Source organism: Falco cherrug, chromosome 16 (assembly GCF_023634085.1).
Source record: "Falco cherrug isolate bFalChe1 chromosome 16, bFalChe1.pri, whole genome shotgun sequence".
NCBI lineage: Eukaryota > Metazoa > Chordata > Aves > Falconiformes > Falconidae > Falco > Falco cherrug.
Genome location: NC_073712.1, coordinates 9,968,523 through 9,995,173, shown reverse-complemented (window position 1 = coordinate 9,995,173; position 26,651 = coordinate 9,968,523). Strand labels below are relative to the sequence as shown.

Below are 26,651 nucleotides of genomic sequence, written 5' to 3'. Positions count from 1 at the left end.
AAGAGTACCAGGGAGTTGCCTCCCCTTCAGGAGGAAGGGAAGAGAAACAACTTGCCAGATGAAGTGCTGATCCATTTCACCTATGCAAACAGGAAAGGAGCGAAGAAACAATGAGAATGTACGTGAGATGCAAAGACACAGGATTTCTGGATAATATTACTGTATTCTGGCGTGTGTCGTGTCCATGTCTCACCACCACCACCACCACGGGTTTTTTTTAAATTCAAATCACTGTTCTGTTAACCCTTTTGTTTTTAGATCAAGCTTTAACGTTCAGACCTGTAACAGTGGGGTTCCAATACGCCCTTGGTTTTTTGCCCCACAGACAAAAATGCACTACCATTCTACAAGCACACACTTTTCCCATCTGAGAGGTGAACAAAACATCATGGCTATTGGAAAAGAGTAGCATAAAGATAAAAGAGCCTAGGTTATATCAATTTAAGCTATCTACATTTAGGTTAAAAGAAAACTTCAGGCTAGGAAGAAAAAATATATTTCACACGTACATAATAGAATGAGCTGAAGTGGAGAATTCTTTAGGGGGACCGATGAACTGAAAACCATTTAAGGAGTGGTCACAACCCTGTCTAAAGGGATCATTTCCAGGGAAAAAAAAAAAAAAAAAAAAGTTGTTGAGCAAGTTTTTTACCCAATGAGTTTAAAATTCAATGGAAATAAGTATTCAATCAGAGTGAACAGTAGTCACTGGGTATGCCTTTTATTTTCATTACATCATCACAACAATACATGCAATAGTTATACATTTCATGCATTTGCAAACCTGTTTTGATGCTGCCGAGGACACAGTTAACATTCTAGATTGGGGTGCAAATTTAGTGGTGCTGGGTTTGCATTTCTTTTGGACACTGTATTCTTCCAGAAGACATTAATTCTTCTCTTCTGTCTCCAGCAATGTGCTGCTGACAGAGTACAGTAACCGACTCAAAAACAGCAGAAGTTTTTCCTCAGCTTGTGTCTTGGATGGATTGTTTTGAATCAGTAAGAAGGAGTTCTACTGTACTACCTGTAAGTAGATGTCCTAGGTTTTCTAGCACAGACCCATACAGTTCTAGAAATATTTCTTTATATTTATATATATATATATTTCTTACAAAACTTAAACAAGAAGAATGATTTTTAGGGGTTTTGCTCTATGAGTATAGTAATGGTCTTTTTCTAGGGGAGACTCACCATTTGGTCAGCTCAACCAGTCCTTATTTCAGTCAATTCTAGTCAGCTCAGTGGTCCTTATGCTCACCACCCACAACAAGAAGTAGCAGGACTACCAGGCTGGAAGAGGGGAAGCGCCAGACCTTCCCTTTAACTGTTGTATCGGACAACTAGTTTGCTAGTTGCTGCAGCTCAGACACTTTTCCCTTGGACTGTGGGACAATAACCCACACACGGTAGTATACTATGACTCTACCACTTGCTTCAGGAGAACGACTTCATATTCGTTAGCTAACCAAAACCAAGCTTACTCAGCTTCAACAAGAATGTTGGGCTGTTGTATTAGGGATGGGGGCTGCCAAGCAGCAGTGGCCTTCAGTGCCACCTCAGTTGCCCGCCCCTGAGAGCTCTCTCTCCAACTTTATCCTCTTCTGCCTGGCTGCCCGCCCCTCCCCTCTTCACAGCCAATAATACATTCCTAATACAAAGTCCTGCCTTCAGTCACCAGAGTAATATTTGCAGTCAAACTATGGCTCTTAGTTCACAACAGATTTCTTTGGGGTTTGTTAGGAAAAAATACCTGATTGCAGTGTGTGCTTGTGTATTGTTCAAGGAAGAACAATACCTGAGCCTTTTTTATGTGTTAGGAAACAGAAATCCTCATGAACAGCTGCTGATAGTTGAAGGTGTGCAGCTGAGAAGGATGACGAGAGGTCATCATCCATGCAGATGCCTGCTGGTGGCAGGCAAAATTTCATACCTTTGGGTTCAATCTAAAGACAGGTCTAATTGTATAATAAAATAAGTTAAAGGCGTATTTCATGTTCTTAGAACTTTCTTCATGCTCATTTAACTGTTTTGTTAGGGCATGGTTGCACAACTGCAGCAGGAGCTTGCTGATGCACCTAAAAAGCAATCTATGCCAGAAGCTTCACTTGAAGTTACTACATGCTACCGCAGTGACCTGGAGAGAGACAAGCTGCACTTGCAAAAGGATTTGGAAAAAAAGTTGAAAACTAAGGTACTTAATGTCTGTAACTATATGAATAAATCTGAGTGTAGCTGTTGAAAGTAGGAGCGAATGTTGTCCTTTTGCACCACCTTTTGCAGTGTTCTTACGAAAACTGAAGTATAGAGGGAACCAGAGGAGCTTTGCAGGAAAGCTGTAGGGTGATTTTGTGTGTGCGTGGACACGTCATCTTGCCCCCCAAAGTTGTAACCTCATCCTGTCGCTTCTGGAGTATTCCTTCTTCCCACCAGCTCCAGCTGCTGTTCTTGGTTATGGTTCCTAAGGTGTGTTTTACACTCCACATCAACCTTGGCCATAGGTCTTGGATGGGTGGAGGAGAGTTAGGCCTGTTTCTGTGTAAGTTACTGCATTCTCCTGCGCTCTTGTCTTTTCCGGCCACCTTACTTTTTCTTCTGCCACGGTTGCTTTCACAGACGCAGAAGCAGAACACGCTGGCTCTGACATCCAAGGACTTGCACAGCACGTGGGAGGAGCACTTGAAGTCAAGATCCCACCTTGAAGAGCGTGTTGCTCATCTTGACAAGGAGAAGGCTGAACTGTTGCAACAGGTGAGCCCAGAAAATTCTCCGGGCACCGAGCCAATACCCAGGAGAACCATGCACCTTCTGGTCAGGTTCTTACATACTCATTGTTTTCTGTTATCCCTGCCATTCAGGCTGCGAGTACCTTATCGTTTGGGGGTCATGGAGGAAGCCAATCAAAGCTAGATGGGTATCTTTGTGTAAGTTCTGTAGTGGCTCTGTTGGGAAGAGTTCCCAGTTACTCCCTCTCGGAAGAGAGGGGAGTAACGCCACCATCACTCGGAACAGCTCTGTGCAGTTGGCCTTGCCCAAGGTCACCCCCTGAAGCCTGTCTCAGGCACGAGTTGAGCAGGAGGCAGGTGGGGGTTTGCTTTTCGGAATGGTGTCTTTGCTTCCCAGGGCACAATGCAGCGTGAGGTGATGCATAAAAAATGAATGCAGTAACTTATTGCTTACTAGTAGCTGACTCAGTCCGTCTTTCCCTTGTCATGGAGACCCAGAAGCAGAGTTCCCAGAAGTGCTTTTGAGGTTGCTCTGGGTGATAGATTCTAGTTTTTAGGTTTGCATCCTTTCTGGCTAATAATAAACAAATAGTGCCTGTTGTGCCCATAATACTATATCCACAGGACCCATCAGCAACCTCTTATCTTCAAAGCCTGAAACTGAATTTCAGCCCAGCCAGCTACCAAGTCCCTGCCAACTAAAACTGGGTAATCATGGGGGGGTTTAATACCATTCTGAAACATTTAATATTGCACAGGAACTGTAGAGTCTCCTGGTCTTGGTTGGGGAGTGACCTGTAAAAAACCCAAGTTTTTGTGGCTGAGCATGTGTGCACTTGAAAAAGGACTGGAGAAGAAATACTTCCTCCTGGAAAGAGCAGAGATGGATTGTGTTTACTCTGTATTGCCACCTTGTAAATAAAATCCTGCCTTTCTTCTAACGTCTGGAAGAAAAAAAATACACTCAATTAAAAAATGCATTTTGCTCTCCATTCCCCCATTAAATGGTCAGACGGATTACAGAGTTGCTCTTGAAATGGCTGCTGCTCATAGCCATTTCCCAAAACTCATAGAATTCAGGTTTTGCAGCCTGAATTTACTTGGCTGTGTTTTCAGCAAAAGTCTTTTTTCTGTCTTTTAAAAAATATTATTATTATTATTATTATTATTATAGCTCTTCCTTCTAGAGATCACGTCTGCAATAACGGAATGCTGCTAATACACTGAGCATCAACTAAGGAAAGTGACTGTACATCAGCCACTTTGGTCGGCGAGAACACTGCCAGAGCGAACAGGCTTGATAAAGCTGTGAAGGCTCATTCCAGAAAGCAAAATGAAGGTTTTAGGAGCTGTACCCTTATTAGCGATGAAGGAAGAGAAGGTATTTCAGAGGGCTGAATCTCCTCCCTAAAAAGTGGTACTAGATTCCTGTCCTGTTGTCATCAATATTTTCAGCGCTAATCACAGTGAAGTGTGTCCCTCTCTCTGATTTAGGTTTTCTTTGCCATCTCTCCCATTTTTCACAAACTCATTGGCAAGAGGCAGTTTCTAATAGGAAGTAGTGTGCTGGCAAGGTGTTCCATGAGTCAAACCATCTAGGGTATACTGGACTGTGACATCACCCCAAAACCATATGGTACTTATAGTAAGGTTTCACCACGCTGAACTACTTAGTGCCATCACCGCAGCAGTACAACACGGAGGATGGTTCCCAACTTATCTATACCAAAGGCACAACCTGTCTTTTGATTTCTGGACCACGTTTCCATACACTCAGTGGCTGCTTGTGTTCTTTTGTGGCAGTGCCAGCTTGGCCACATTTACTGGAAAGTAACTTTCTGACCCTGTCATGGCAAGGCAGGTAACTAGATGATGCCTACAGGCCCCCCCCCCAGCCCCCCTCCCGCTATTATTAACCCTTGCTGTTTGCTCCTTTGGCATCCATTTGCCCAGGGCTAACGATGGCACACAAGCAGGACTGCTCAACAAACTAGGAAGCGAATTGCGTCGGAGAACTGTTTTGGCCATAACTCCCTGACGAGACTTCCTTGCCCCGAACAACAAGCGCTTTCCCAGTTTGAGCCATTTTCTTTTAAAACCAACTCGCCCGAGCCGCCCCGCGAGCTCACAGCACGGGCCCCGCCGGGGCCAGCGGGGAGCTGCTGCTGCCCGGTACGCCGGCACCCCCCGGGCTTCCCGGCAGCGGCCCGAGTGCTCTGCGGGGGGCGCAGCGCCGCCGCCACCCGCCGCGCCTCTCGCTGCCCCCGGCCCCGCTCGGCAGCGCCGCGGCCGGGCACCGCGCAGGAGCCGCCGGGCACCGCGGGGCAGGAAGTGACGTCACTCGCGCTGGACACGCGCCGGAGCAGACCCCGCCCCCGCCAGCAGAGCCCGCCGGCCGTTTAACCGCCGCGCTCGCCGCTGAGGGAGGCGCTGTCCGCCGCTGCCGCGCTGAGGAGCAGCCTGTGCGCTCGGCTTCCCGCCCTCTGGTGGTTCGCTCCGTAGACAGTCGTACCGATCCCCCTGCCCCGGGGCCCCCCATCCCCCGGCCCTGCCCGGGGCCTGCCGCAGCCCGCCGCGTGCCTCCCGCCACCTCTTCCCTGAGGCGGGACCGTGCCGCGGGTTGTAGAGGTTTTTCGGGTTCGGGAGGAAGAAGAAGGGGCGGCCGGCAGCGTCCGGCAGCTCCGCCAAGCCCTTCCCCACCGGTGCCTACGAGCTCCGGCTGCAGGACCTGGGCAAGCTGCACCGTGCGGCCGCCCGTGGCGACCTGGGTCAGGTGCGGCAGAGACTGAAGAAATACAGCATCGACGAGCGGGACACGGCGGAGCGGTAAGCGGCGGGGGGCAGCAGCACCGGGCGGTGCTGGGGCGGGGTTTGGGGGGGTTGCGGGCAGCGCCGGGACCCGCAGGTGCAGCTGCAGCCGCCCGCAGCTCAAGGGTGCTGGGAGCGAACGGCAGCATCGCTGCGGGGAGCCTCAGCCTGGGCGGGGAGCCAGGCCTGTGCTGCCAGGAGCCCTTGGAGTCGGCCGAGCATCCCCCGTCTTGCCCCGGCCCGCTCCGTGCCCTCGTTCCCGGGGGTGCTGCCTTGCCTGGGGGCACAGGAGCGGCAGGGGGCTGGCAGCAGCCTGGCCAGGGCGGGTTGCAGAAGGAGCCTCAGGGCCATTCTCCAGGCACCCTTGGAAGGCAGAGTGCATGCACCTTGGAGGCCTCAGCGTGCGGGGTTAGTAGTTGAGCTGAGCAAGCTGCACTGCCTCAGCTGGAGTAAAAGAGGGTAAGCACTGCGTTTAGGAAAGGGTAAATGTGCTGTGTATTGGTGCTGTGTGGACGGTTGCCTGATGTGCCTTTTGTGACTGTGATGTTGCAGCCAAAGCAACATCAGTCTGATTTTAGGTGGCAGTTACTTTGCTGTTTGCTCTGTGGCCTTGGTACAGCTAATTAGTGCCTTGGTTTGGAAGATCTGGGCAGTGCCATGCAGAGGAAGCTGCTGCTTCTGGCAGGTGTTAGGATGTGTGCGTTTGAGTCAAGCACAGCAAGTACTTGGCAGTTATATCTTAGGGAGAAGCCCTGGGCTGCAGCATAGCTCCTCATGATCCACCGTAAGCATAAGGGAATCAGCTGAAGTTTTTGGGTCTTGGATGTGTCGAGCTGTTAATGCCTTTTCTGAAAAGACCGAGTCAAAACATTCATGACATTCAGAGGAGATGCTGGTTTAATCGGAGTACTTCAGCATCCTGGGCTGTCTTTTCTGAAGACTGGACTTTTGCCAGCCAGCTAGCTTATTGCCCTGAAAACAGCTAAAACTGTCTAGATTTGTAGGAAGGCGATGAAGAGTGCAGTCAGTCAGCCTGTGGGCTGTGTGCCTGAGTGTTGCCAGCCAGTATTTGTTTATGCAGCTGCAGGTGGGGGATGCCATTTAAGGTGGCTTGAGTGCACTTTTGTGCATAATTCAGCTGCCAGAGTCAAAGTGCCCGATGGCATTTATGGAAATAGTTCGGAAAGTTTCTCTCTTTTTCTTCTTACTGCTTCCTGATTCAGTCAGCAGTCAGTCACCAGCTCTTAGCAGACCCTGGTATGAAATTTTGCTAGTTTTTGCGTTTCAAGTTCATCTTGTCTAGAAAGCTTCTTTTCCTCTGAAGGGTTTCCTTCTGTGTGCCAGGCAATTATCAGTGTTATAACAGGACAAATAAAGTCACAAACTGTAAAAAACCAAGCCGGGGGGGGGGGGGGGGGGGGGGGGGGGAGAGGGAGGGAAGAAAGAAAAGGCAGCATACTATGATGAGCACTGTGGTGGGTTTGCCATGATAATGCCCAGTGCTGAAAAGCGAGGCTGAGAGCAATTCAGTGGACAGAGCCTGCCTACTTGCTGCAGCCACTGCACTCTGTACCAGCCATGAGGGTTGCAAGGCCACCTGTGCCCTCTTAGTGCTTGTGGGTGTGATGTGTGTTGTGAGTGACCACCAGATGCAGTTGCATTTCAGGGCTTTGTGTTGGAAGACTTGGTGTCATTGGAAATAGAGGTGAAGAATAGGAAATAATGCAAAGTAACGGCAAAAATGTGTGCATTGGTTGTATGAATATCTCAGTTTTGCTGCTCAGGATTTCCAAAAGCAAAATCCTGCACCAGGAACATGGCAAGGATCACACCAACAGGTTCCTTCCATAAAGTGGGTCCTGTAGCCCATAAGACCTCCCGAAAGTGTGCTTGATACAGCATCAGTTAGGAGCAGGCAGCTTTCAGAAGTGGTCTAGCAAAACCTTCAGCCTCACTGACAGAGACAGGCAAAACTCTGTAGTTGGAAGCACTGTGGGCACATTGCCAGCTAGTCATGGATCCTGGGTCAGAGCTCATCGCTAAGGGAGATTTACCCTGTCAGCTGCCTGTCAGACTGAACTCCAGTGCTTTCATTGCTTGGCTTGTAGCTGCTGGGTTGTCGGCTCAAGGGCCATTCAAAGTGCGTACTGCCAGCCTGGTGTTTCCCAGTGGGGTTGTTTCGTGGCTGCTCAGGCATCAGCAGTTCTCTTCTACTCTGTAGGTGATCAGCGTAGCAGCAGCAGGAGCAGGAACAGAATCTGGGCAGTGTCCCCAGGGCTGGGTGGCAGAAGAACTTCGGTGTTACTGGAGGCCTCTTGCAGGGACAGGCAACCCTGAAACACTGATGTTCTCTGCCAGCCTGTTCCCTGAAGTGGATCTTCTGTGGAGCACAGCAGGCCTTGCTCCAAGCAGAGCCGTCTCCTGTTGACAGACTGAGAGGCTTGGTTGAGGAGGACAGCAACAAGTCCAAGTTTTCTGAAGGCTTTTCTGTTTGCAGAGCTGATAGTGACTACTTCACATCTGTCATGCTTCCTAGTGGTTGGTAGTAGCAGCTTTCAGATGATTGTGGACTCCTTCATAACCGGTCCTGGTTAGCTTTCAGATAATCTTAGTCAGTCATTTCTTCAGAGATGAAGAATCCTGCATGTTTCCATGGAAATTTCTCAAAACGTGGTGGTAGTTGCTCTTGAGCTACTCCTCTGTCAGTGCTCCAGTCTGTTCCCTGTCTGTAGCAAGACATTACAAAGTCTTTGAAGTTTTCTGTATTTCTCTCATCCTCATCTTTGTTGCAGTGGAGGAGGATGTCAGCTGCCCTGTAACAAGTATCTGTGTTACAGATTACTGTGTTTCTGCATCACCTGCCACTGCATTTGTGTACCTCTCCCTTTCTATTCCCCCTTAGCCAGGGAGCTGTTGTGCTCCTGTCTCAGCAAGGTACCAAAACAATTGCAAGGCTAGTTGAGCTTTCCTAAATACAGAGAAGGACCTACCTACAGCAATGTGGTTCAGAACTAGTTCTGGTGTTCCCCTCAGTTCTTGAGGAACTGTGGGATTGTTACTGCATCACCTTCAAGGGAGGAAGGTCCCAGCTGTTTTCTAGCTTGTCTTCTGCTCTGTTGGGACAGGTGTCCTGCAGAGCAGCAGGTGCTTTGCTTTTGCACAGAGTGAAGCTTGTGCTGATTTGTGCCTCTGATTTAGGGGGAAACACATGTAAGGACTTTCTGGGCAATTTCTTTCAGTATAAGTAGGCTGGTTAATTGACATCAAACCTAAGATGTTCTGTGGTTTGAAGGAGGGGTTTTTTAGTTTTTTTTTTTTTTTCCTCTGGCAAGGCTTTAACTTGAAGAAAAGAGTTTCATTTTCTTATGCTGGTTATGTATTATGGAAACACAGTATTCCCTCCCTGGAGAGGACTTCCTCTGTAGTAGGCTTATTATGACTATCGTAGTTATACATATCTGAAGGATCGGGTATTACTTTCCTGTACTCAGGATTAAAGTGTTCTGCTGTCTGGTTTGCTGCATGTTATGGGGGGCACTTTGGTGCAAGTGAGTACTTGGTTTTGTTGCAGTAGTAAGCAAGCTAGAGAAAAAGCAGAAATCCTCAAAGTGCAGGGAAACGCTAATACTCTTTATATAAAGCCCATCTACATCTCTGATACACTTCTGGCACATGAATAATTATAGAACTTAGAGGGTTGCTTGCCATAGTTGTCAGATTCCCAAGCTTTGGTCTTTTTTGCTGTGCCACAGGTGTAGTCCTGCTGGAGTCAGTGACCAACGCCTGGGCACAGGAATCTGTGCAGATTAAGTTCTAGAGTGAAGGAAATGGCAGCTTACTAAGCAGATGCTGCGGAGGGGTTTTGCTGGCCAGTCTTGGGTGTTTGGTGCGCAGCTGCTGTTACTGGTAACAGAATGAGAAATCATTTCTTAAGCTTGCTTTGTGCAAAGTGAAACTTGTGGTCATATCAATTTATCAGAGCCTGAAATTATTTCTCTAGTTGTCTGTTTGTGCTAATTTAATATGTTTAATTTTTAGGACACCTCTGCATCTTGCTTCTGCGAATGGCCATGTGAATGTTGTTACATATCTCGTAGAAAACAAGTGTAAACTAAATCTTACTGACAGTGATAACAGATCGCCACTGATGAAGGTATGTGGAATATGTTATGCTCTTTCAAGTGGGGCTTGTCAACTGTGCATTAAATGAGAGGTGGCTGGTAGGATTCTTTACACAGCTCTGCATAGAAGCATGCATCTGGTAATCAGCGTGGAATAGGCTTATGTTAGCTCAGCTTTGAAGGTGCTCTTATTTTCCAGCATTGGGAAGCTGGGGCAATTGTAAGAGAGTGCTGGAAGTTCTTCCTTTTTTGCGTGTTGTTCCCAGGCTGTACAGTGCCAGCAAGAAGAATGTGTAGCTATTCTGCTAGAGCACGGTGCCAACCCACACCTGGCAGATGCTGACGGCAACACTGCCCTTCACCTTGCTGTCCGATCTCCTAATACAACTGTAGCGGGGCTGTTACTTGAGCATAATGCCAATATTGATGCTCGGAATAAGGTAAATTTTTGTATTTGTTGAAGAAGTTCTTTCAAAAAGTTGTATTAGTATTTCTCTTGTAGGGGTTTTTTTTTCTTTTATTTTTAAATTTATTTATCTGCCCTTTCAGGAGGGAAACACTCCGCTTATTCTTGCTTTCTCTGAACATCATGAAGATATAGCAGAGTTTCTTCTGCAGAGAGGAGCTGATGTGCATGCTCGAGATCACTGTGAAAGGTGAGTGGTTTGTCAAAACTCTGCATGGGTCTCTTTAGTATTCTTTAGGTTTGATTAATCGGAGGCATGAGAGTGAGCTCTGAAAAAAACCCAGGGAGCCACATAGCAGCTATTTCTGTGTGACTTGTGAAAGCACATCTGCGCTTGGCTGTTGTCATACCTCAGTGGGTGCTTTCCTCGTTGAGGATTACAAGAAGGCATTGTCTGTGGTGGCCCTTCTGGCAGGAAACATGCTGTTAGCTCAGCAGCACTGCCTCAATTTGAAAAAACATCTCCTGCATAGTGACATAGTTTGTATGTGAGTGTTGTCTATGTGGAAGCTTTGTCTGAAGATTGAATGTTTGGTTGTTTTGACTCCCTCTTGCATTTTATGGTTGCTCTTAATATTTAATGAAAACTGTTTTTTCTTTTGCTCATTCAGTAATGAGGAAAGTAGTTTTTGAGAGCAAACAGGAATAAAAATAATTACAGTGTCTGTGTCAAATGATCTACTTAATAACATATTTTTGGTGTTTCAGAACCCCACTTATGACTGCAGCATCTGGTGGACAGCTTAATTTAATAAAAGTTCTTCTTCGATATGGTGCTGATCTTTTCCATAAAGACACTAACGGATGGACAGCTGAGGATTATGCTGTTACTCATGGATATTCTAGGTAAATTTTTGACTTTATTGTTAGAATAGGTTGTCAGTTGTCAGTGTGGCTTTTGAATGTTTTTGGTAATAGCAGCAAGGTTTAACGGTGTGTTGAGAGCTGTCCTGAAGCTGTGCTCAGTGACGTCTTCTGATACGTATCGTTCCCTGTGTCTAGTATTAATCTGGATGTTGAAGAAAATTTCCGCCCCGAATTGTCTGTTAGATTTCAAGTTTTGATGCTAAACTTGCACCTGCCCAATACAAACTCTAAAACATGTCTGTATCCTACAGTTATCCAGATGTAGAACGTGGCAAACTGAAATGCATGTCAGTCCTCTCCTCAGACCAGCACCATTGTCCTTACTGACTTCCACTACAATCACCAGGAACTACCAGCCTTTTTTTCCCGAGATCTAACATATCCCTTTTGTTAAAATCTTGAGCAGTTTCACCCCTCTTATGGATAGCTTTGTACCTGTGCGTATCCCTTCTCTAAGGTGGTTATGTGTGCTTAACAGCTAGGCTGAAAATATTGTGCCGAGCTGGAGCTAATAGCTTCGTAGGTATGGCTATGCACCTCTAGAGTGAACATGACTGTGGTGAATATTGAAGTAGGTAGTAGCCGTGCAGTAAGTTCTGTGTGTATTACTCTCAGTGAATGCATACAAGCATATGAATTCGTACGGCTATGAATATGTGTAGGGTGGATAAGTGGCGGTTAACTGTTCTATTAAATTGTATAAGCAAGTATGTGGTTGTTTTTACCAAATACGTTTCTTCTCTTTCCCTATATAGTCTTTGTAAACAACTGGTGTCATATGCATTCCGGGGAGACAGAGACGAAGGTGGTGCACAAGGCGACACAGTACCTGGCATTCCTCACTGGGCCAGAGGTGCTGGCGTGACATTGGTGCACCTGCTGTGGACAGAGGAGGTAGGATCTTTAATCACGCAGGAGCTCACGAGGAAAATCACTGTGGCCTTTTCTTTAGGGGTTTTGTGTTGTCAGCGCTCACTGTGTTCGCCGTTGACTTTAGTGGAGGCATCAGGTGGGGTAGCGCAAGAAGCTTTGTGAATATGCTGACTTGTTGCTGGTTGGAGGTGCTTCTTGTCAGGGGTGAAGGCAGCTGCGGTTTGTGTGCTACGGGCCCACGTACCGGGTTGTTGTGTTCTGCCTGACAGATTGCCCATCTGTATAGGTTTTCATACCGAGAGAGAAGGGAGACAGGGAAGGAACTAGGTGAGAGTGGTTTTGGTTTTGGGGTGTGTACTTGTACTTGTAGATGGCCATTCAGATTGTGAAAACAAATTGCAAAAGGTTCATCCTAAAGTAGTTGTTCATCTTCCTGTAGTTGGGAAGCAACAGATGAGTTAGCAGGACTGTACATGTCTTGTTAATTTCCACTGAGTTTGTGCAGTGGTGTTTTAATATTTTCACCTGCACTAAGCTGCTTTTAGTGAGTTGTCTTATTTCTTAGCATCAGTTACGATTGTTTCTGTGTAGGTGCTGTAGAGACATACTTAGGAAAAATCATCTTGGAAAAGTCACTTGGTTAGAAACAATAATGCAGCTTCTGTGTGTACTGTATCTTCATGGACATAGTTTGATTTCCAGTAAAAATAAATAACATTTTTCTTCTACTTCCAGTAATTTTATGAAATAAACATTAAAAAGTCCATATTAACTTGTGATCCAGAAAAACAATTGAATTGCCTTGTTATCAAAAAATTGGCTCCTTCAGTGATTTCATTTTAAATTAAAAAAAACAACAACTCCTTAATTTTTAAGATCCAGTCTATGCTTATGAGCTCATATAGCCCTAGAGGAATCTTAGAAAACTAATCTTTTAATATAGATCGAACTTCTTGTACTTTTACATTTCAGGCCCTACAGTGGGAAGTGCGGCGAATGAAGAGACGGGACGCAGCTTGATGCAAGCAAATGTCAATTTATTGTACAGAAGCACGCGTTTTTATACACTTTCAGAAGCTGCGCATTTTAAACAGATTGGTTCTTGAAGCTAAGCCTTGCATACTAGGCAATCCCTGATTGGTGGTTAACTACCAGCAATTAACAGCAAGGTGTTACCTTTCCTTGGCGCCATCCTTGGCACCATCCGTCTCCCACTCCCCTGTGCTCTGCAAACATGCCCCATCATGTTAATTGTTGTCTAGACAAGCTCGAGCACATTCCCCTCAGCTAACTGATTGCCGCGCATGGTCCTAGTTTCCAGCCCGCTCCTGCAGGGAAGTTCTATCCTTTCTGGTTTTTTTAAGGGTGTTACATCAGAACTTTGTGGCAAATGGGCAGCAGACAGTGTTCAAACACAGTTTATTACTCCTTTTTTAAATATGTCATGAAATATGAGCAAAACACGGGATATTTTTCCAACTTCACTTTTCCCAGATAGGGGAATTTAATTTAGAGCCAAACTTCGTTCCTTTGACTTAGGAATAGTTATTTTGATCTAGTCAGCAATGTGTAAAGTTTCTGGATAGACTGAAGGAAGATGCAGAGGTTTTTATATTTTATTTTATTTTTGGAAAGGGCTTGGTACAGGTAGTTTAATCAACAAAATGTTGCTTTTACCCAAACAGCACTCTGTGGCTGCCTCCTGTGCACCTAGATAATTGCTGTGGTACCACATTGTGATGACTGACAGGCCTGGGTTATTTTAAAATATGTGGCTTGAAGAATAATACTGTTGTGTGATTCCAAAATTAATATGCCCTCAGGGAAATATGGGTTCTTGAACCAAGTGATTTGCTCGGTTCCTTGAAGACAGTAATACTACTAGCATAAGTCCACAATGTTATGGGAAATCCTCACTTGAAGAGGCATAGTAAGTGTGAAGAGAATATTTATGTGGGTTAAGGACTTGGGAGGAGAAAGAGTGTGCTGTGTTCTCAGACTGTTCATAGTAGGGCTTGTTTTTCTTGAGTAGTACGAATCTTTTTCTCCTTGTGCTCAGTCTCCTGGAAAATGACCCCGGCCTGTTGAGTGAGAGGGATTAGTCGCATGCAGGGAACACTTGGTGGCATTGATTCTGCAGTCTCTTGCTTGCATCCACAAAGCACAGGTCCTGCATCCTGAGTCCCTTTTATAGGCTGCAGTAAAAGCTTTGAAGCCCCTGTTAGAGGAGAAGCTAGACTGATCTTGAGACAACGGAGGAATACCCACTTTGAATTCTTTGTTTTAATCTTGCTCTTCATTCCTATTTTTCTGGGATCTTCAATGTAGTCCTTCCTCCTTTTGCTACTTTTGCACTTGTTGAACATTGTTCAAAATACTTGCCTCTAGTGAGCAAGTCGGTATATTTAAGAAGTTGGCTCATGCTTATTTGAGTGTTTACTTTTTGTCAGAACATGAACCTTTTTGTTGATGACAGACAGACTTGCAAAAACCTCCAAATGAATGGCTTCCACCTCTAGCATATCGAATGACAGACTTTTCAGATTTGAAGTTGAAATTTCTTTGGCAAAAAGTAATTATGCATTTTTTCTAAAAGCGAGGGTTCAGATTTCTAGTATGTCTTCAGTGGCAGCTTTTTTTAGCTGCTGCACTGCGTATTGGTGTATTGTTCCTACAGAAACCATTGGTTTTTCGTCATAGAGCTCTTGGAAAAGAAACGAGTGATATCTGCTGTATCACCTTTTAAGAAAATTGAGAAATGGAGAAGGAATGAGAAACAATCTTGAGGTCCTTTTTTTAACTCTTACATGTGTATTTTTGATAGGAGTCCTCTTGGCACATCCATTCCACGTATTTGTGGTAACATCAATATAAGCAGGACTCCCTGTTGCTCTGAGGCAAATGTTATGGCCTTGTCACACAGACATTTGGTGTTGGGTAGCTGCAATAACAACCACACCATTCATTAATATAAAAAATAAAATTTTTCTAAGTAGGATGGGTAGAGCAGGCGGATGGTGATTTATATTCTAAAGCTTCTGTTCCACAACATGTAGACACGCGTACACACACAAGCACACATGCATGACACACACCAGTCAGTGCACCCGTTCTGGTCCAGTTGTGGCCTGCCCTATAGCCCTGGGGGAACAGGGTATTCATTCTGACTGCTTGTCAAGCCTGCGTTCTGGCTGGTGGCATAGCTTCTCTATGTGAACAGTTCAGCATGGTCAAATCAATATATGCAGGGCTTTTACCTTCAAATTGAGGTAGGAGGGGGCTGTGTTTGCATCAGGCACCATCTGACACAACTGGCTAGCATATCTCCAAAGTTTGTTGGCACCTACAGATTTTTGGGATGCTTAGACGGAGGGATTTTAAGTGTGCCATACGTATAAAACACTCTACAAATATGAAGGAATTGCATTGGCAGTCAGTGCTGGGCAAGGACTAGTCAAGCTGAGAGAAATACAAAGTTGGCAGTACAGTAAACTTCCAAGAATCTGTTTCAGTGTTTCAAAATATTGGAATATAGGTATTTTACAATGGAGCAAATAAATTTACACTGTTTGACACTGTCCCTTAAGAGTAGAGTTCTGTAGGTTGTCATAGGTTTGGCTTCTACTTCTTGTAACTGTAGAGTAGGCTGATGGTCACAGTACATTCTCCATTGCTATAGCTTTGTTAATGTACTGGTTCTGTTTTCCAAATTTCTGGGAATTCACATTTATTCTGGCGTCCTTGTTTGGTCTGTCCTTGACATGCCTTTCCCTAAATGGATATAGGAATGCCACAATCTCCTAGCCAGACATCAAGAACAGGAAAACCAAAGAAAGGTATTCTATACAGTAGCATTTCAACTGTTGTGTTGTGAAACATGTTGTGTGATGTACAAATACTAACACACCTGTGATGTTTATTATCTTGGAGGTCTCTATTCTGATGGTTTTGGTTTTATAAATTAGGTTTGAGAGCAGGCTTTGGGTGCTTTTTGTTTGCGTGTTTTGCACGGGTCCTTTATTACTGAATTGAGTGATTGCTTTGTGTCATTAGTGATAATAACTAATATTAAAAAAAAAATATGCTCTTCTGTTACTCCAAAATGAAAATGGACTTCTATTAAATTAGAAACAAGTGATCCCTAGATACTACTTTTCTAGATCCCATTTCTACGGTAGGGCATCAAGATCTGTCTGAAAACTAGCTCATAAACTTTCTCTCTTGCTTTTTAAAGGAGAATGGGAACTGGTTTTGATCACTGCTTAAAGTTACTATCCATGGAAAGCTAAAGTTCAGATAACTTACTCAACATGATATGCCCTTTGTTTTCTTTTCCTTTTAATGATTTTGTCTAAGACCTCAGTTTGGCTGTCATCATACAACTTTATGGAAGGCCACCAATCTCCTATTTATAAGCAACTTCATTTTGTGATGATAGTTAACGAGAACTAATTATCGAGGACTTGAGGAATGCTGAAATAGATACGATGTGGAGGCTCTATTTGTTTTTTTCCTTTCTGTCCTGGGAATTGAAGAGACCTTTTATTTCATCTTAGTTGTTGATAATTGAGAGGTTTTCGCACTCTTCAGGCTGGATTCCTAGAATTCGGGTTTCTTTAGTACATCAGTGGTGTGCTAGAGTGCGCTATTGTTGAATTTGCAACATGTGCATCTGGGCCACGCTGCCATTCAGAGGGATCTTGACAAGCTGGGTAAATGGACTGTCAGGCCTGTCTTAACAGAATTCAACAAGGGCAGATGCCAAGTCCTGCACATGGAAAGGAACAACCATTTGCTACAGCACGTGCTGGAGCTGCCTGGCTGGAGAGCTGCTTTGCTGGGAATAGCCAGAGGGTCTTGGCAGAAAGTGAGCTGAGAATGAGCCAGCAGGGTGCCCTGCCGGCTGAGAGGGTTAACGGTGTCCTGGGCTGTATGAAGAGCAGCATAGCCAGGAGACTGAGGAAGGGGATTGTACACCACTACTTGGCAGTCCTTGGCTTGTGTCCAGCTCCCTGGGTATAATTTTGAGCCCCCAGTGCAAGAGAGAGTGGTCTTTCATCCGTGAGCGAGTTCAGTGGAGGGCCATCAGACTTTGCCAGCAACAGGACTCCTTGCCTTTGGGGGAGAGACTGGGGGAACTGGGCTTGTTCAGTGTAGAGAAGAGATGACTTTGAAGGGGACCCAGCAGCAGCTTCCAGCACATATAAGGAGAAGACAGAGACAGGTGCCTCCCAGTGGTGCGTGACAGGAAGCAAAGGTACAAGAGGCATAAATGGAAACAAGAGAATTTCTAATGGAATGTGGGCAGCTTCACCATGGTGAGAACAGTAAAACAGAGAGGTTGTGCAGTCTCCCTCCTTGAATGGTTCAAGATCAGACTGGAAAAAGCCCTGTGAGCCTTATCTGACCTCAGAGCTGAGTCCGCTTAGAGGAGGCGGTTGGCTGAGAGACTTGCCGAGGTCCCTTGTGACCTGATTTATCCTGTGATCCTGTGTGCCAGTTGCTTTCTTAACATGGATGAAAGCTTGGAGCGTAGTATAGAATGCCCTGGTTACGCCTGTTTTGCCTGTTGAATACCCTTTTTGGTGCAGTGTAGAGAAGTGCTGGAGATTCTTCTACCTGAGGATAAGCTTTAGATCTTGGTTATGCTTTTTGATGTTTTTTACCTTCTCAGGATAACCTGTAACTGGGTAGAGCACCAGCTAGTATAGTATATAAACCAGTAAAATCTCTGTCAATAGTGTGTGCTTGTGTGTGCAGTATGAGTACTTCAGCAGTTCATTTATTTACTGTCTTGCTAAAGCACCAGTATTTTGTTAACTGTTTACTAACACAGCATATTCATGCTATGCTGGGCTTTTTTTAGTTTAGAGGTAGTTCTTAAACTTTTAGTTATAAAAGTTCAAAGGAGATAAAACTCTAGTCTTTTTTGCTTTGTCAGTTCAGTGTGACTTGAAAAAGCAGTTGTTTGGAAATGCATGCATTCATTCATGCTGTCTTACGTTAAGTTGACTCCCCAAAGTTTCATTCTGCTATGACATGTAGAGTTGTCCAGGTTAAATTTTTGTATATGCTGGTTGATTTTTGGCATGCCAAATCTAATTTCAACATGTCAATTAATGTTTGAACAGCAATAGACAACTTGTCACAAGGAGACTCAATCAGGTAAGACTTTAAACATACCCAGCACATACCTGAGGAATAATTGGAGAGACACAGTACTCATTTTGCTTTACTTTTTAAGAAGCTTGGAGAAAGAGGGGAGCGATGTCAGTTGGCATACTTCTGAGGAAGAACTCGATTTTTCTCCCAAGGTATGGTGTATTTACAGTAAGTGTCCTGTAAAAATAAGTGATCTGAAGGCAAGTTTTCTGGGGGATTGAAAGAAACTACAGTTCTAGCCAATATTTTTTTCTCCTTAGAAGCAGTCTCTGACCTGCCAGCCTTTCTTCTGCTGTGAGTGTTTCCTAAAAGACCTGTAGCTGTGGCAGATCATGCACCAGATTTGTGGTTTGAGACAAAAGAGCAATAGGCAATGAGATAAACCACCACAGTTTTATTTGTTCTTGGTCATTTGAGTCAGATTTTAAGTTTATAAGTTACTAATATAACCTGTTCTGTTCTTCCTCAAACACTGTTAATGTTTCCTGTAAATTTCGTGATAGAATCCTAACCAATAAAGGGCACTTTTAAATGAAGATGTACTGAAATCCTTCATCACCTAGTTCTCCTTTCCTCCTCATCACTTACTCAAGAGTGCTCAGCGGATGAGTTACTCAAATGGGTCATCTTTTTTTCTTCTATTGAGATGGCATTCTGTGCTTGCATGTAATCTCACACTGCATGTTTTCCCTCTTTTTTGAATGCTTAGGTAGTATTCTTTTTGTCAGCTACAGGCTCTCAGGCCTATTTTTTTTTGCTAGTGTTCTGAAGAATAATTAACTTCTGCAGTGATGTCTGGAGCATCTGTTCTGTTGCTCTGGGATTCTGCAGCGATGAGAAACCAGTGTTCTAGTTCAACCTACTCTGTAATACTGGAGGTGCAAGCATGTTTAGTTTTAACATGATTTAATTTTCTTGCACTGATTTAAATATAAATTATGCATTTTTTGGCATGTTTTTGAAATTTAAGGATATTCTGGTAAGTGTACTTGCAGGGACTAATTAATGCATTAAACCTAGGGTTCTTAACAGTTACTTCCCTTGTGCACACTTGCAAGTAAGCATCCAGAAGCTGCGATCTTAAATATAACTGAATTTTACTGAAGTACTACAAATATTAAACCCAGATTTTTTAAAACTGCTATGCATGTAACCATAGTTTTGGAAATGATTTTCAGAAGGGTGCGTGCATGGTATTTTGGGGGTGAAATACTCACTGAACTGCATATGTGAGGAGTGTTTTTGTAGTTAGAAGTATAGGATGGAGCCAACACCTGACCACTATCAAAAGGACAGCCTGATTACATTTAGTGTTCAAGATTTGATGTGACCAAAGGATTTGTTGTTGTCGTTAGTGTTCTAAAAAAAAAAAAAAAATTATTTACAGAAGCTGCAGAAGCCAAATTTGACATGGTTAATGAATGTTTCCCAGCAGTTCAGGAAAAACAGTAAGCTATTTGGAAAAGATTGCCTAGTATACTAATACATAAAAGTAGATTTGCTAAGTAGTTTTTTAAACAATACTTTTCCTATGGTAAATGAGAAAAGTAGCATTTTGAAAACACAGCACTTAGGCATTTCAGAAAACATAAGTCATGTTGTTAAAATGAAGGTATTATTCCCCTCCTAAGCCTTTGTCCCTGGCCAAGTCCTTCCTCCATCCTGCCCATCCTTGACTTGGTTCCTTTTCCAGACATTCTCAGATTACTCCATTAATCTGGTAACATTCCTGTTGCCATTTCCATAACTCCTTTTGTTGTTTTGACATAACTGCCATGTCTCCAAAGACGGTGAATAATGAAGTATCTTGCAAGTCAGTATCAAAGCAAACTGTCTTTCAAAATCTAAATAATTTGCAAGATAAACAAGGAAGTTGGAACAAGAAAAGCATGATTCAAGCGAAGTTTCACAGAAACAATGACTCCCTTTTTGCAGAATCTAAGATGACAAACTGGAAAAAAGAGACACCTCAGCTTCTCTCAGATAGTTGTGGTCTTAAGGAGAAAAAGTCAAGCTTCAGTAATGGCTTTGAAAGTGATAATAGTTCTTTGTCACCAGGAAAAAACCCAAGGCTTGAAAGTCAAAGACCAAACTCTGTCTTTCTTGAACATGTGGATGATGAAGATACAGAAGAAGAGCAATGTGAAGTAGATAATAAAGTCTGTGAAGCACTGAAACAAGGAAGTGAACACTTGTGCTTGAATAGGCATGAAGAAAATGTAAGAGCAGCATTTCACCCAGGCACCAAAGTAAGTTATATAAGGATGATTCAATCACAAAGGTATTTTCTAAGGGTAATAAAGGTAAGAAACAAAAGGTAAACTGGATTTCTGTTAATATTTCACGTATATCCATCTTTTGATCACCCTTTTTTTATATTAGAAAATGCCTTTACTCCTAACCAAAGCAGTTTCTTAGGTATAAGAATAATATTGGGCAGTATTTTCAATATTTTTTTATTGGTTGCAGTGGTTTTGCAGGAAAACTAATAGGCAGTATAATTTTTCTGAAATAAATTCATTTTTTCTTAGTTGTATGTACAGTTTTTATCTGTCAAGATTTATTGCCATTTAGTAAAATACCTGGTGTGATGGCTGAAAGTGAGGAACAAAAAAGTTTGAGTAAGATTGAGAGCAGGAAGTTAGTGATTTTCCTGGAGCAAAGTAGAGGAAAAGGAGCGTGTTCCAAAACAACGTAACTGCAATGAAAGCTAGAGTTAGGCTGACATGAAGAATTGCTTCTCAGGAGCTTTGCAGAGCCAGGGCTAATGACTTAGGGCTAATGTCATTGCTGTCTCCTCAGAGATTCCCATGGAAAAACTGAAGGCGTTGTAAAACAAAGCTCAACAAAGTTTCCCTGTTGTCTTACACAGGAAAAGCATTTTTAAAGTTGTCGATGGGTGGCTGAGAAGGTGCTTGTTTCTGCTATTTCCAGCTGTTTGATCAATCTCTTTTAGGAAAAATCACCTGAACAGGAAGAAGAGGAGAAGGAGCAGGAAAAGGAAGACACTGGTGAAGAGCTACGAACTGCAGTTGTTGAGGGTGTGAGAAACTCTATTTGTAATGATAGCCATCAAGTCCACAGTGCTTCCAAAGACAACACTGGTGAGAGAAGTGAGTTAGTGAATACTGATCTCAGTTCTTCCTCTATAAATATTAATGCACAGTAAATGAACTGAAATGGTGATTGACTTCTGAAACAGTAAGTTTTTCCCTTGCCTGTGAACCCTAGTGGGCATTGGCAAGGAGGAAAGTAGCTTTTGTTCCTTTTCGTTCGTTACTGAAGAACAAATTGTGGCCTTGGATTCCAAATGATGCTACATGGAGCAGGTGTCATTCTTGGTTTTGTTGCTGTGTTCTCCCTGAAGTGATCAGAACAAAATGCACAGTTGAAAAAGAGGAGGATTAGAGTGTCTTGGTGTGACAGTAGTATTCCCCTTTCTGGCCCGTACTGTCAGACTGAAAAGTTGTGATTGCTCTTGGCTGAAGCCTGGGAAAGATTTGAGTCAATCTGAGAGAAAGCTGTTCTGTTCCAGTGCCTCACCTTGTCCAGTTTTAAAATGTAGAAAGTCTCTCCAGTGCCACGCTTGAGTGTGCTCGAAAGCATTGCCCCGTCAGTCAGGGCTGAGCACTCCGGTACTCACCTCAGGTCTTGGAGCAGGAGGAGAAGGCACGCTTTCCATTGTCTGTCTCCAGAGAGTACTGTGGTATGGTAGATGTTACCAGAGCGTGTGTAGCTGCTGATCAAATGCTACAGAGCGGGCCTGGCAGAACCTGCTGTATTCCAGGTGTTGTGCCTGTACATGCTCTTCTGTTGGTGCATTTTACCATAAGCCTGCATTTGGCACAGTGTAAGTAGTCCTAGCTGAGGCTGGAACCAGCAGTTCCCCTCTGCTAGGACGGGTGCCCTCACTGGTCTCTAGCTCCTTTCCCGTTTTTTGTGTGCATGTCTCCACAAGAGCGAATCCTGAATCAGTTTTAGCTAATGGACTAGCTTAAAACAGAGAAATTAAGATAGTTTAATCTGGCCAGGAACCTACTGAGACTGAGCCTTGCGTGTGTCTAGTAGAGAAGAGATTCGGATGTTAGCCCCCTGAGATAGAGACAAGTTGTGTGTTTGGGGTGAGTTTTTGGGCTGTGAGCCTCTACTCTTTTTAAATGGCAATGCTTAGGTGTCTACCTTCTGAGAAGGTGCAGGGTAAAAACTGCTAGTCAAGGAAGATCTTTTCTGGTAGTGCTACAAATGTAGCATTGTTTCTTGGTGATCTTAGCATGAAGATGTGTCGGATGGTGTTTCTGCGGTACTTCTTGTACAGTGGATAGTGGTAGTCAATGGCAATTTCTGGAGCTGTGGACTGGAGAGCAGGTGACCTAAACACTGTAGGCCACAGGGCTGCAGCGTGCTGGAGCCTTTTCCTGAGTGTGACCCAAACACGTCTTCAGTGCTGCTTGTAGCTGTGTCAGCTGTTGTGCATAGCCATCTCCTGCTGGAGAGGAGGCAAGAGAGGTGGCGATCTAAAGGAAATACCATGATGTTGTGTGCTGGGTGTGAAGAAACCCTTGAATAACACTCACTTCTTAGTTTGTCCTCAGCAACAGAACCGCTGTGCGTCTTTTGGGCGCAGGGGTGATGGGGAAAAGCAGAGTGAAATAGAAGGGCTCAGTGTCTCACCTCTTACTGCATTTGTAGGTGCCCTGACTGCAGTGGGAGCACAGGAAGAGGAAGATGCTGAATCTCCCTGGGATTCTGAGGTATTTCCTGTGAAGGACACCGGGGTTCCAAGTGGTGGGGGTGGGGAGTGAGATCCAGAAGCACTCGGAGCTTGGGCCCTGCCGCGGCTGAGGCTTATTTCCCCTTTTCCTGGTTCTGCTGTATGTTTGTAACTGGGGGCCCTTGAAATACTTGTGCTGTGTGCTAGCTGTTCAGCAAGGCTTGGGGTGAAGGTAGGTCGAGCTAATGATTTGGGTCTCATGGCAACTGGCCCTTGGAGTTTGGTTTCTAGTACAGTATTGCGGCAGTGAAGTTTCTTGCTGCTTAAAATACTCTGAGCTCCTCATGGGGGCTGGTGGGATTGTTGCTTTTTCACCACACAACTCTATTCCGCTGACGTGTTCAGTGGTTGCCCTTAGGATCTGCAGCCTAGATGATTAGCTGCTTCGGAAAAGAGCCTTTCTACCGTTTTGGCCCTTTTTGAGAGTAATGTTCAACAGAAATACCACACGCGCTGGCTGTGTTTGCCCTTTTAGTTCTTTCTGTCTGTGGTAATGGGTTAGAAGAAAATGAGCTGAGTCTGTAGCTTACGCCCTCTGACTTTTCTTGTGAGGAAGAAGGAACTCTTCCCCATCTCCTTCTTACAAATACAAGGCTAAAATATTATTGGGGGGGTTTAGGTAGCCTTGGTTTCTGTAAGCTTTGTCTTGCTCGTCTTTGTTCAGCCCAAATAGTCTTTGTTCAACCCTTGCAACTGGGAGTAGCAATGTGTTTGCTCCCCACTGCAGGATGTGTGCCTGGGGAACATCAGCACAAATCTGAGTATCGGGTACCAGTTCAGTCCGAAAGTTGGGTCCCCCCCAGACCTGCAGTTACCGTGTTAATTCTCTCTTGCGGCTGTGCAGTTTGCCAACGTGACAGAATAGTTTAGAAGAGTTGTGAGGTTTTTGCCTAAGATCTGAAAACACACAAGTCTGCTGTGATTTTCCAATATACTGTGTCTTGATGTGCCCTTTCCAAGGGGCTTATCAAAGGCTTTTGTGATTCCATGCTGTGCAAGTTGGCTTAGCAGGAACATTTTGCATAGAAATGAGTTGAGAATTTGTACCGATGCTCACGCCCGTGTGTTATGCTCTACAGACGGATTCTGAAAGTCTGGAAGAAGGATCACCTGGTGTGTTGCTTCCAGCTGCAGACAGACACGGAGCACGCTCGCGGATTGTTTCAGGGGAGCGCCACACTGGTAACTTCCTGGTGGACTAAATGTTTGTCTGTAAACACGTATAGGCTGAAGTGAGCTTTTATTGATGTCTGCCTTAGGAATGCACTTACGGTGTGGGTGTGTGCTATAGCAATGGAGTGCTTAGTATTTGTTAATTAACACCAGCTATCACGGCGCTTGCTAGCAAGTTGTAAAGGAAGTTACCTTGTTTGCGTTGCGTGTGTCCTTTGGATGTGTTTGTATCTCTTTGGGTTCGGGTTCTTGTGGCATAGTGCTGAAAGTGTATGTGGTTTAGGGCTGACCTGTCTGAACACCTGAACATTCTTGGATGATAACGTAGCAGAAGAAAGCTATGATCTGGCCAAGCACTTTCCCCCCGTCTTAATTTTTGATACCTTACTGTTATGCTTTGCCTAGGAGCTAAAATGTGACTAAAAGTTCAGGGTTTCTGCCTGTACTTTGTGATGCTGTCTCTTGAGCATCTGGAGTGTAGAGTGGCAGGGAAGTTTTGCTGTTGAGGTAGAACTCTTATCTGAAGGATTTCTTTTTTACTAAATGGTCAGTCCTGCTTGTAGTGTAAGTACAATAGAATAGCTGAAGAAGCTAATCCACTCTTAGTTTAGTAAGCTGGAAGCAAAACTTTAAAAGCTCCTGGGAGTTTGTAAATCTACTTGTCGAGTCGTTGCCATGAAAGTCTGCTTTGTATGAACCTACTAAGATGAGTTTAAAATCAGTGTAAAAAGGGGATAAAAGGTGATTATGATAATCTTGCTAAGGTATTTCCATACTGCTAGACCACCAAGTTTCCTGAAATCAAATGCTGTTTGTTTTTTAATTATTTTTTTAAATACAAAAGTTTTGCTATGGAGCCATTCTTAATAACATTTCATACACTTCTTTCATGAGAGGACTCAAACTGTAAGATGACTAAAGCAGAGGACTTGAGAAATACAGGTGGGCCAGTAGATTGTGTGGGTTTGTAAGTGATTTAATGTTGGAAAAAAATCTTAAAAAAAACATAAAACTATTTGGAACTGTGCTATAAATGCAGATTACAACCAATTGTAATTTGGGTTTTTTCTTTCCTTCCAAGCTGAACCAGAACAACCTGATAAGAACTAGTTTGATTATTCCTCATTGAATGATGTGTATGAGATTTCTATGTCTGCACCCATGTTTTCTCTGTCCTATCGATGGAAAGGAAAATATCCCTCAACATCACGGTCATAGAGCTGTTATTTTATATAAATCGTAGTGTTATTTTATGATAATTCATTACAGCAGACCAGCTTTGGCTTTTGAAATAATCTTTGTAGAAAGCAGGATTCAGCTCCTCAAAATAAGTATTTTGATCTTGTTTTGTTAACAAGCAAATCCTTATTGCTTCCTATGGATTGTCCTAGTTCTGTGAGTATTATTTCTTAAATCCAAGGTGCATGATGGGAAGCATGCATTGTCCATTTCTTGTATACTGATACAAATGCTGGATGATGAGGTAAATTGAATGTTAAGTATCGCAGTCTCGATGAAATAATGCTTGCAACTAATACTTAGTTGTAGAAACTACTGATGTTGAATGGAGTAAAAATTTTATAAATTAAATAAAAATTAAATCAAATAACACTTTCTAAACCATTTTTCACTTCCAGGCTTTTTGGAGAAACCCAACAATTCCCAGGTAAGTATTTGTTCATGTCAGACTGACTACTTGTTCTGCTCATTAAATATTATGTAGTTACTTTAAGTGTGATTTTTTTTTTTTTTTTTTTTTTTGTCATTGGATTGTCTTTCATAGCTGAAGGCCCCTGAATCTGTTTTGGAAAGGAATGAAACCTCTCCTAACAAAAAGCAACAGAAATCGGGTAATGTTCACTTCATGTGGTTCTGGGTTTAGCTTCATAATCTTTCTAGATAGGAGTATTTATTAAAGCATCTGATTTGTTTTGCAGATCTATTGGAGGAATTTGGCTTAGGAGATGCAGAAGATGTTGAAGGTATTCATAACAATCTCTTTGTAGTGTTCTTTTATGGACAGACACTTTGTACTTGCAATTTTCTTTCTAATGTTAAATTAATGGCTCTAGCAAGGCATCCCGGGAGCAGAAGATCTACTGAAATATACCTCTGTGTATGTGCTTGCTCCCTCCTCTAGTCTGCTGTTCAGCACTGTCCATACCCTTCCATGATGTACGCTTCCTACACCGTACTTGCTGTCATTTCCCCTTTTCAGGCAGTCCTGAAGTTTGCTTCTCTTTCACTTTCTCAAACCCCCCCTTCCTGACTTTCCTGGGTCTCTGAGCATGTGCTGTGGCTGATTCCAGGCTAGGGATCTGTAGGCTAGGCTGTCCAGGAGCTGCAGGTGAGCCACAAAGGGTAATTCTTGGGCTCGTGCCGTAGCTGTAGTTTTCAGGAATTATTACTTGCCTGGCTTTATCTCTACCTGTCTGGCTGTTGTTTTGAAACATGTACAAACACGTTCCTCTGAGGCTTCCCTCTCTTGTTTCATGGAAAATGACCAGCAGGCTCAGAGGCAGGGGAAGGAAGTGAGGAAGAGAGACAAGATGGGAGGAAATTAGTGTCAGCGTGTTTCAGGAATTCTCTTTTCTTCGGAAACAAGGCTAAAGTTGAAGCGGCTAGCTGGTTCGCTATGTATTGGAGAGAGGATATGTAACCTTAATGGGGTTTTAATGTCTTTG

The 26,651-nt window shown here is 43.8% G+C and overlaps 1 protein-coding gene and 1 pseudogene across 1 annotated transcript; both read left to right on the top strand.

Moving 5' to 3' along the window:
- The first annotated feature begins 1,904 nt into the window (after window positions 1-1,904).
- Window positions 1,905-4,559, top strand: LOC129737460 (ankyrin repeat domain-containing protein 26-like). Its single transcript, XM_055727924.1, has 3 exons — window positions 1,905-2,194; window positions 2,617-2,751; window positions 3,901-4,559. Exons 1-3 carry the CDS (start codon window positions 2,042-2,044, stop codon window positions 3,943-3,945), a joined length of 333 nt encoding a protein of 110 aa, XP_055583899.1. The 5' UTR covers window positions 1,905-2,041; the 3' UTR covers window positions 3,946-4,559.
- The window catches only part of LOC114018152 (ankyrin repeat domain-containing protein 26-like), a 74,114-nt pseudogene continuing 51,555 nt past the window's right edge, over window positions 4,093-26,651 (top strand).

Excerpts from the sequence above, each read along its gene's own strand:
- LOC129737460 (XM_055727924.1), top strand. The coding sequence starts at position 2,042 with ATGGTTGCACAACTGCAGCAGGAGCTTGCTGATGCACCTAAAAAGCAA. Across the intron at positions 2,195-2,616 it reads AAAAAAAGTTGAAAACTAAG|ACGCAGAAGCAGAACACGCT; the intron begins GTACTTAATGTC and ends TTGCTTTCACAG. Across the intron at positions 2,752-3,900 it reads AGGCTGAACTGTTGCAACAG|CTCTTCCTTCTAGAGATCAC; the intron begins GTGAGCCCAGAA and ends TTATTATTATAG.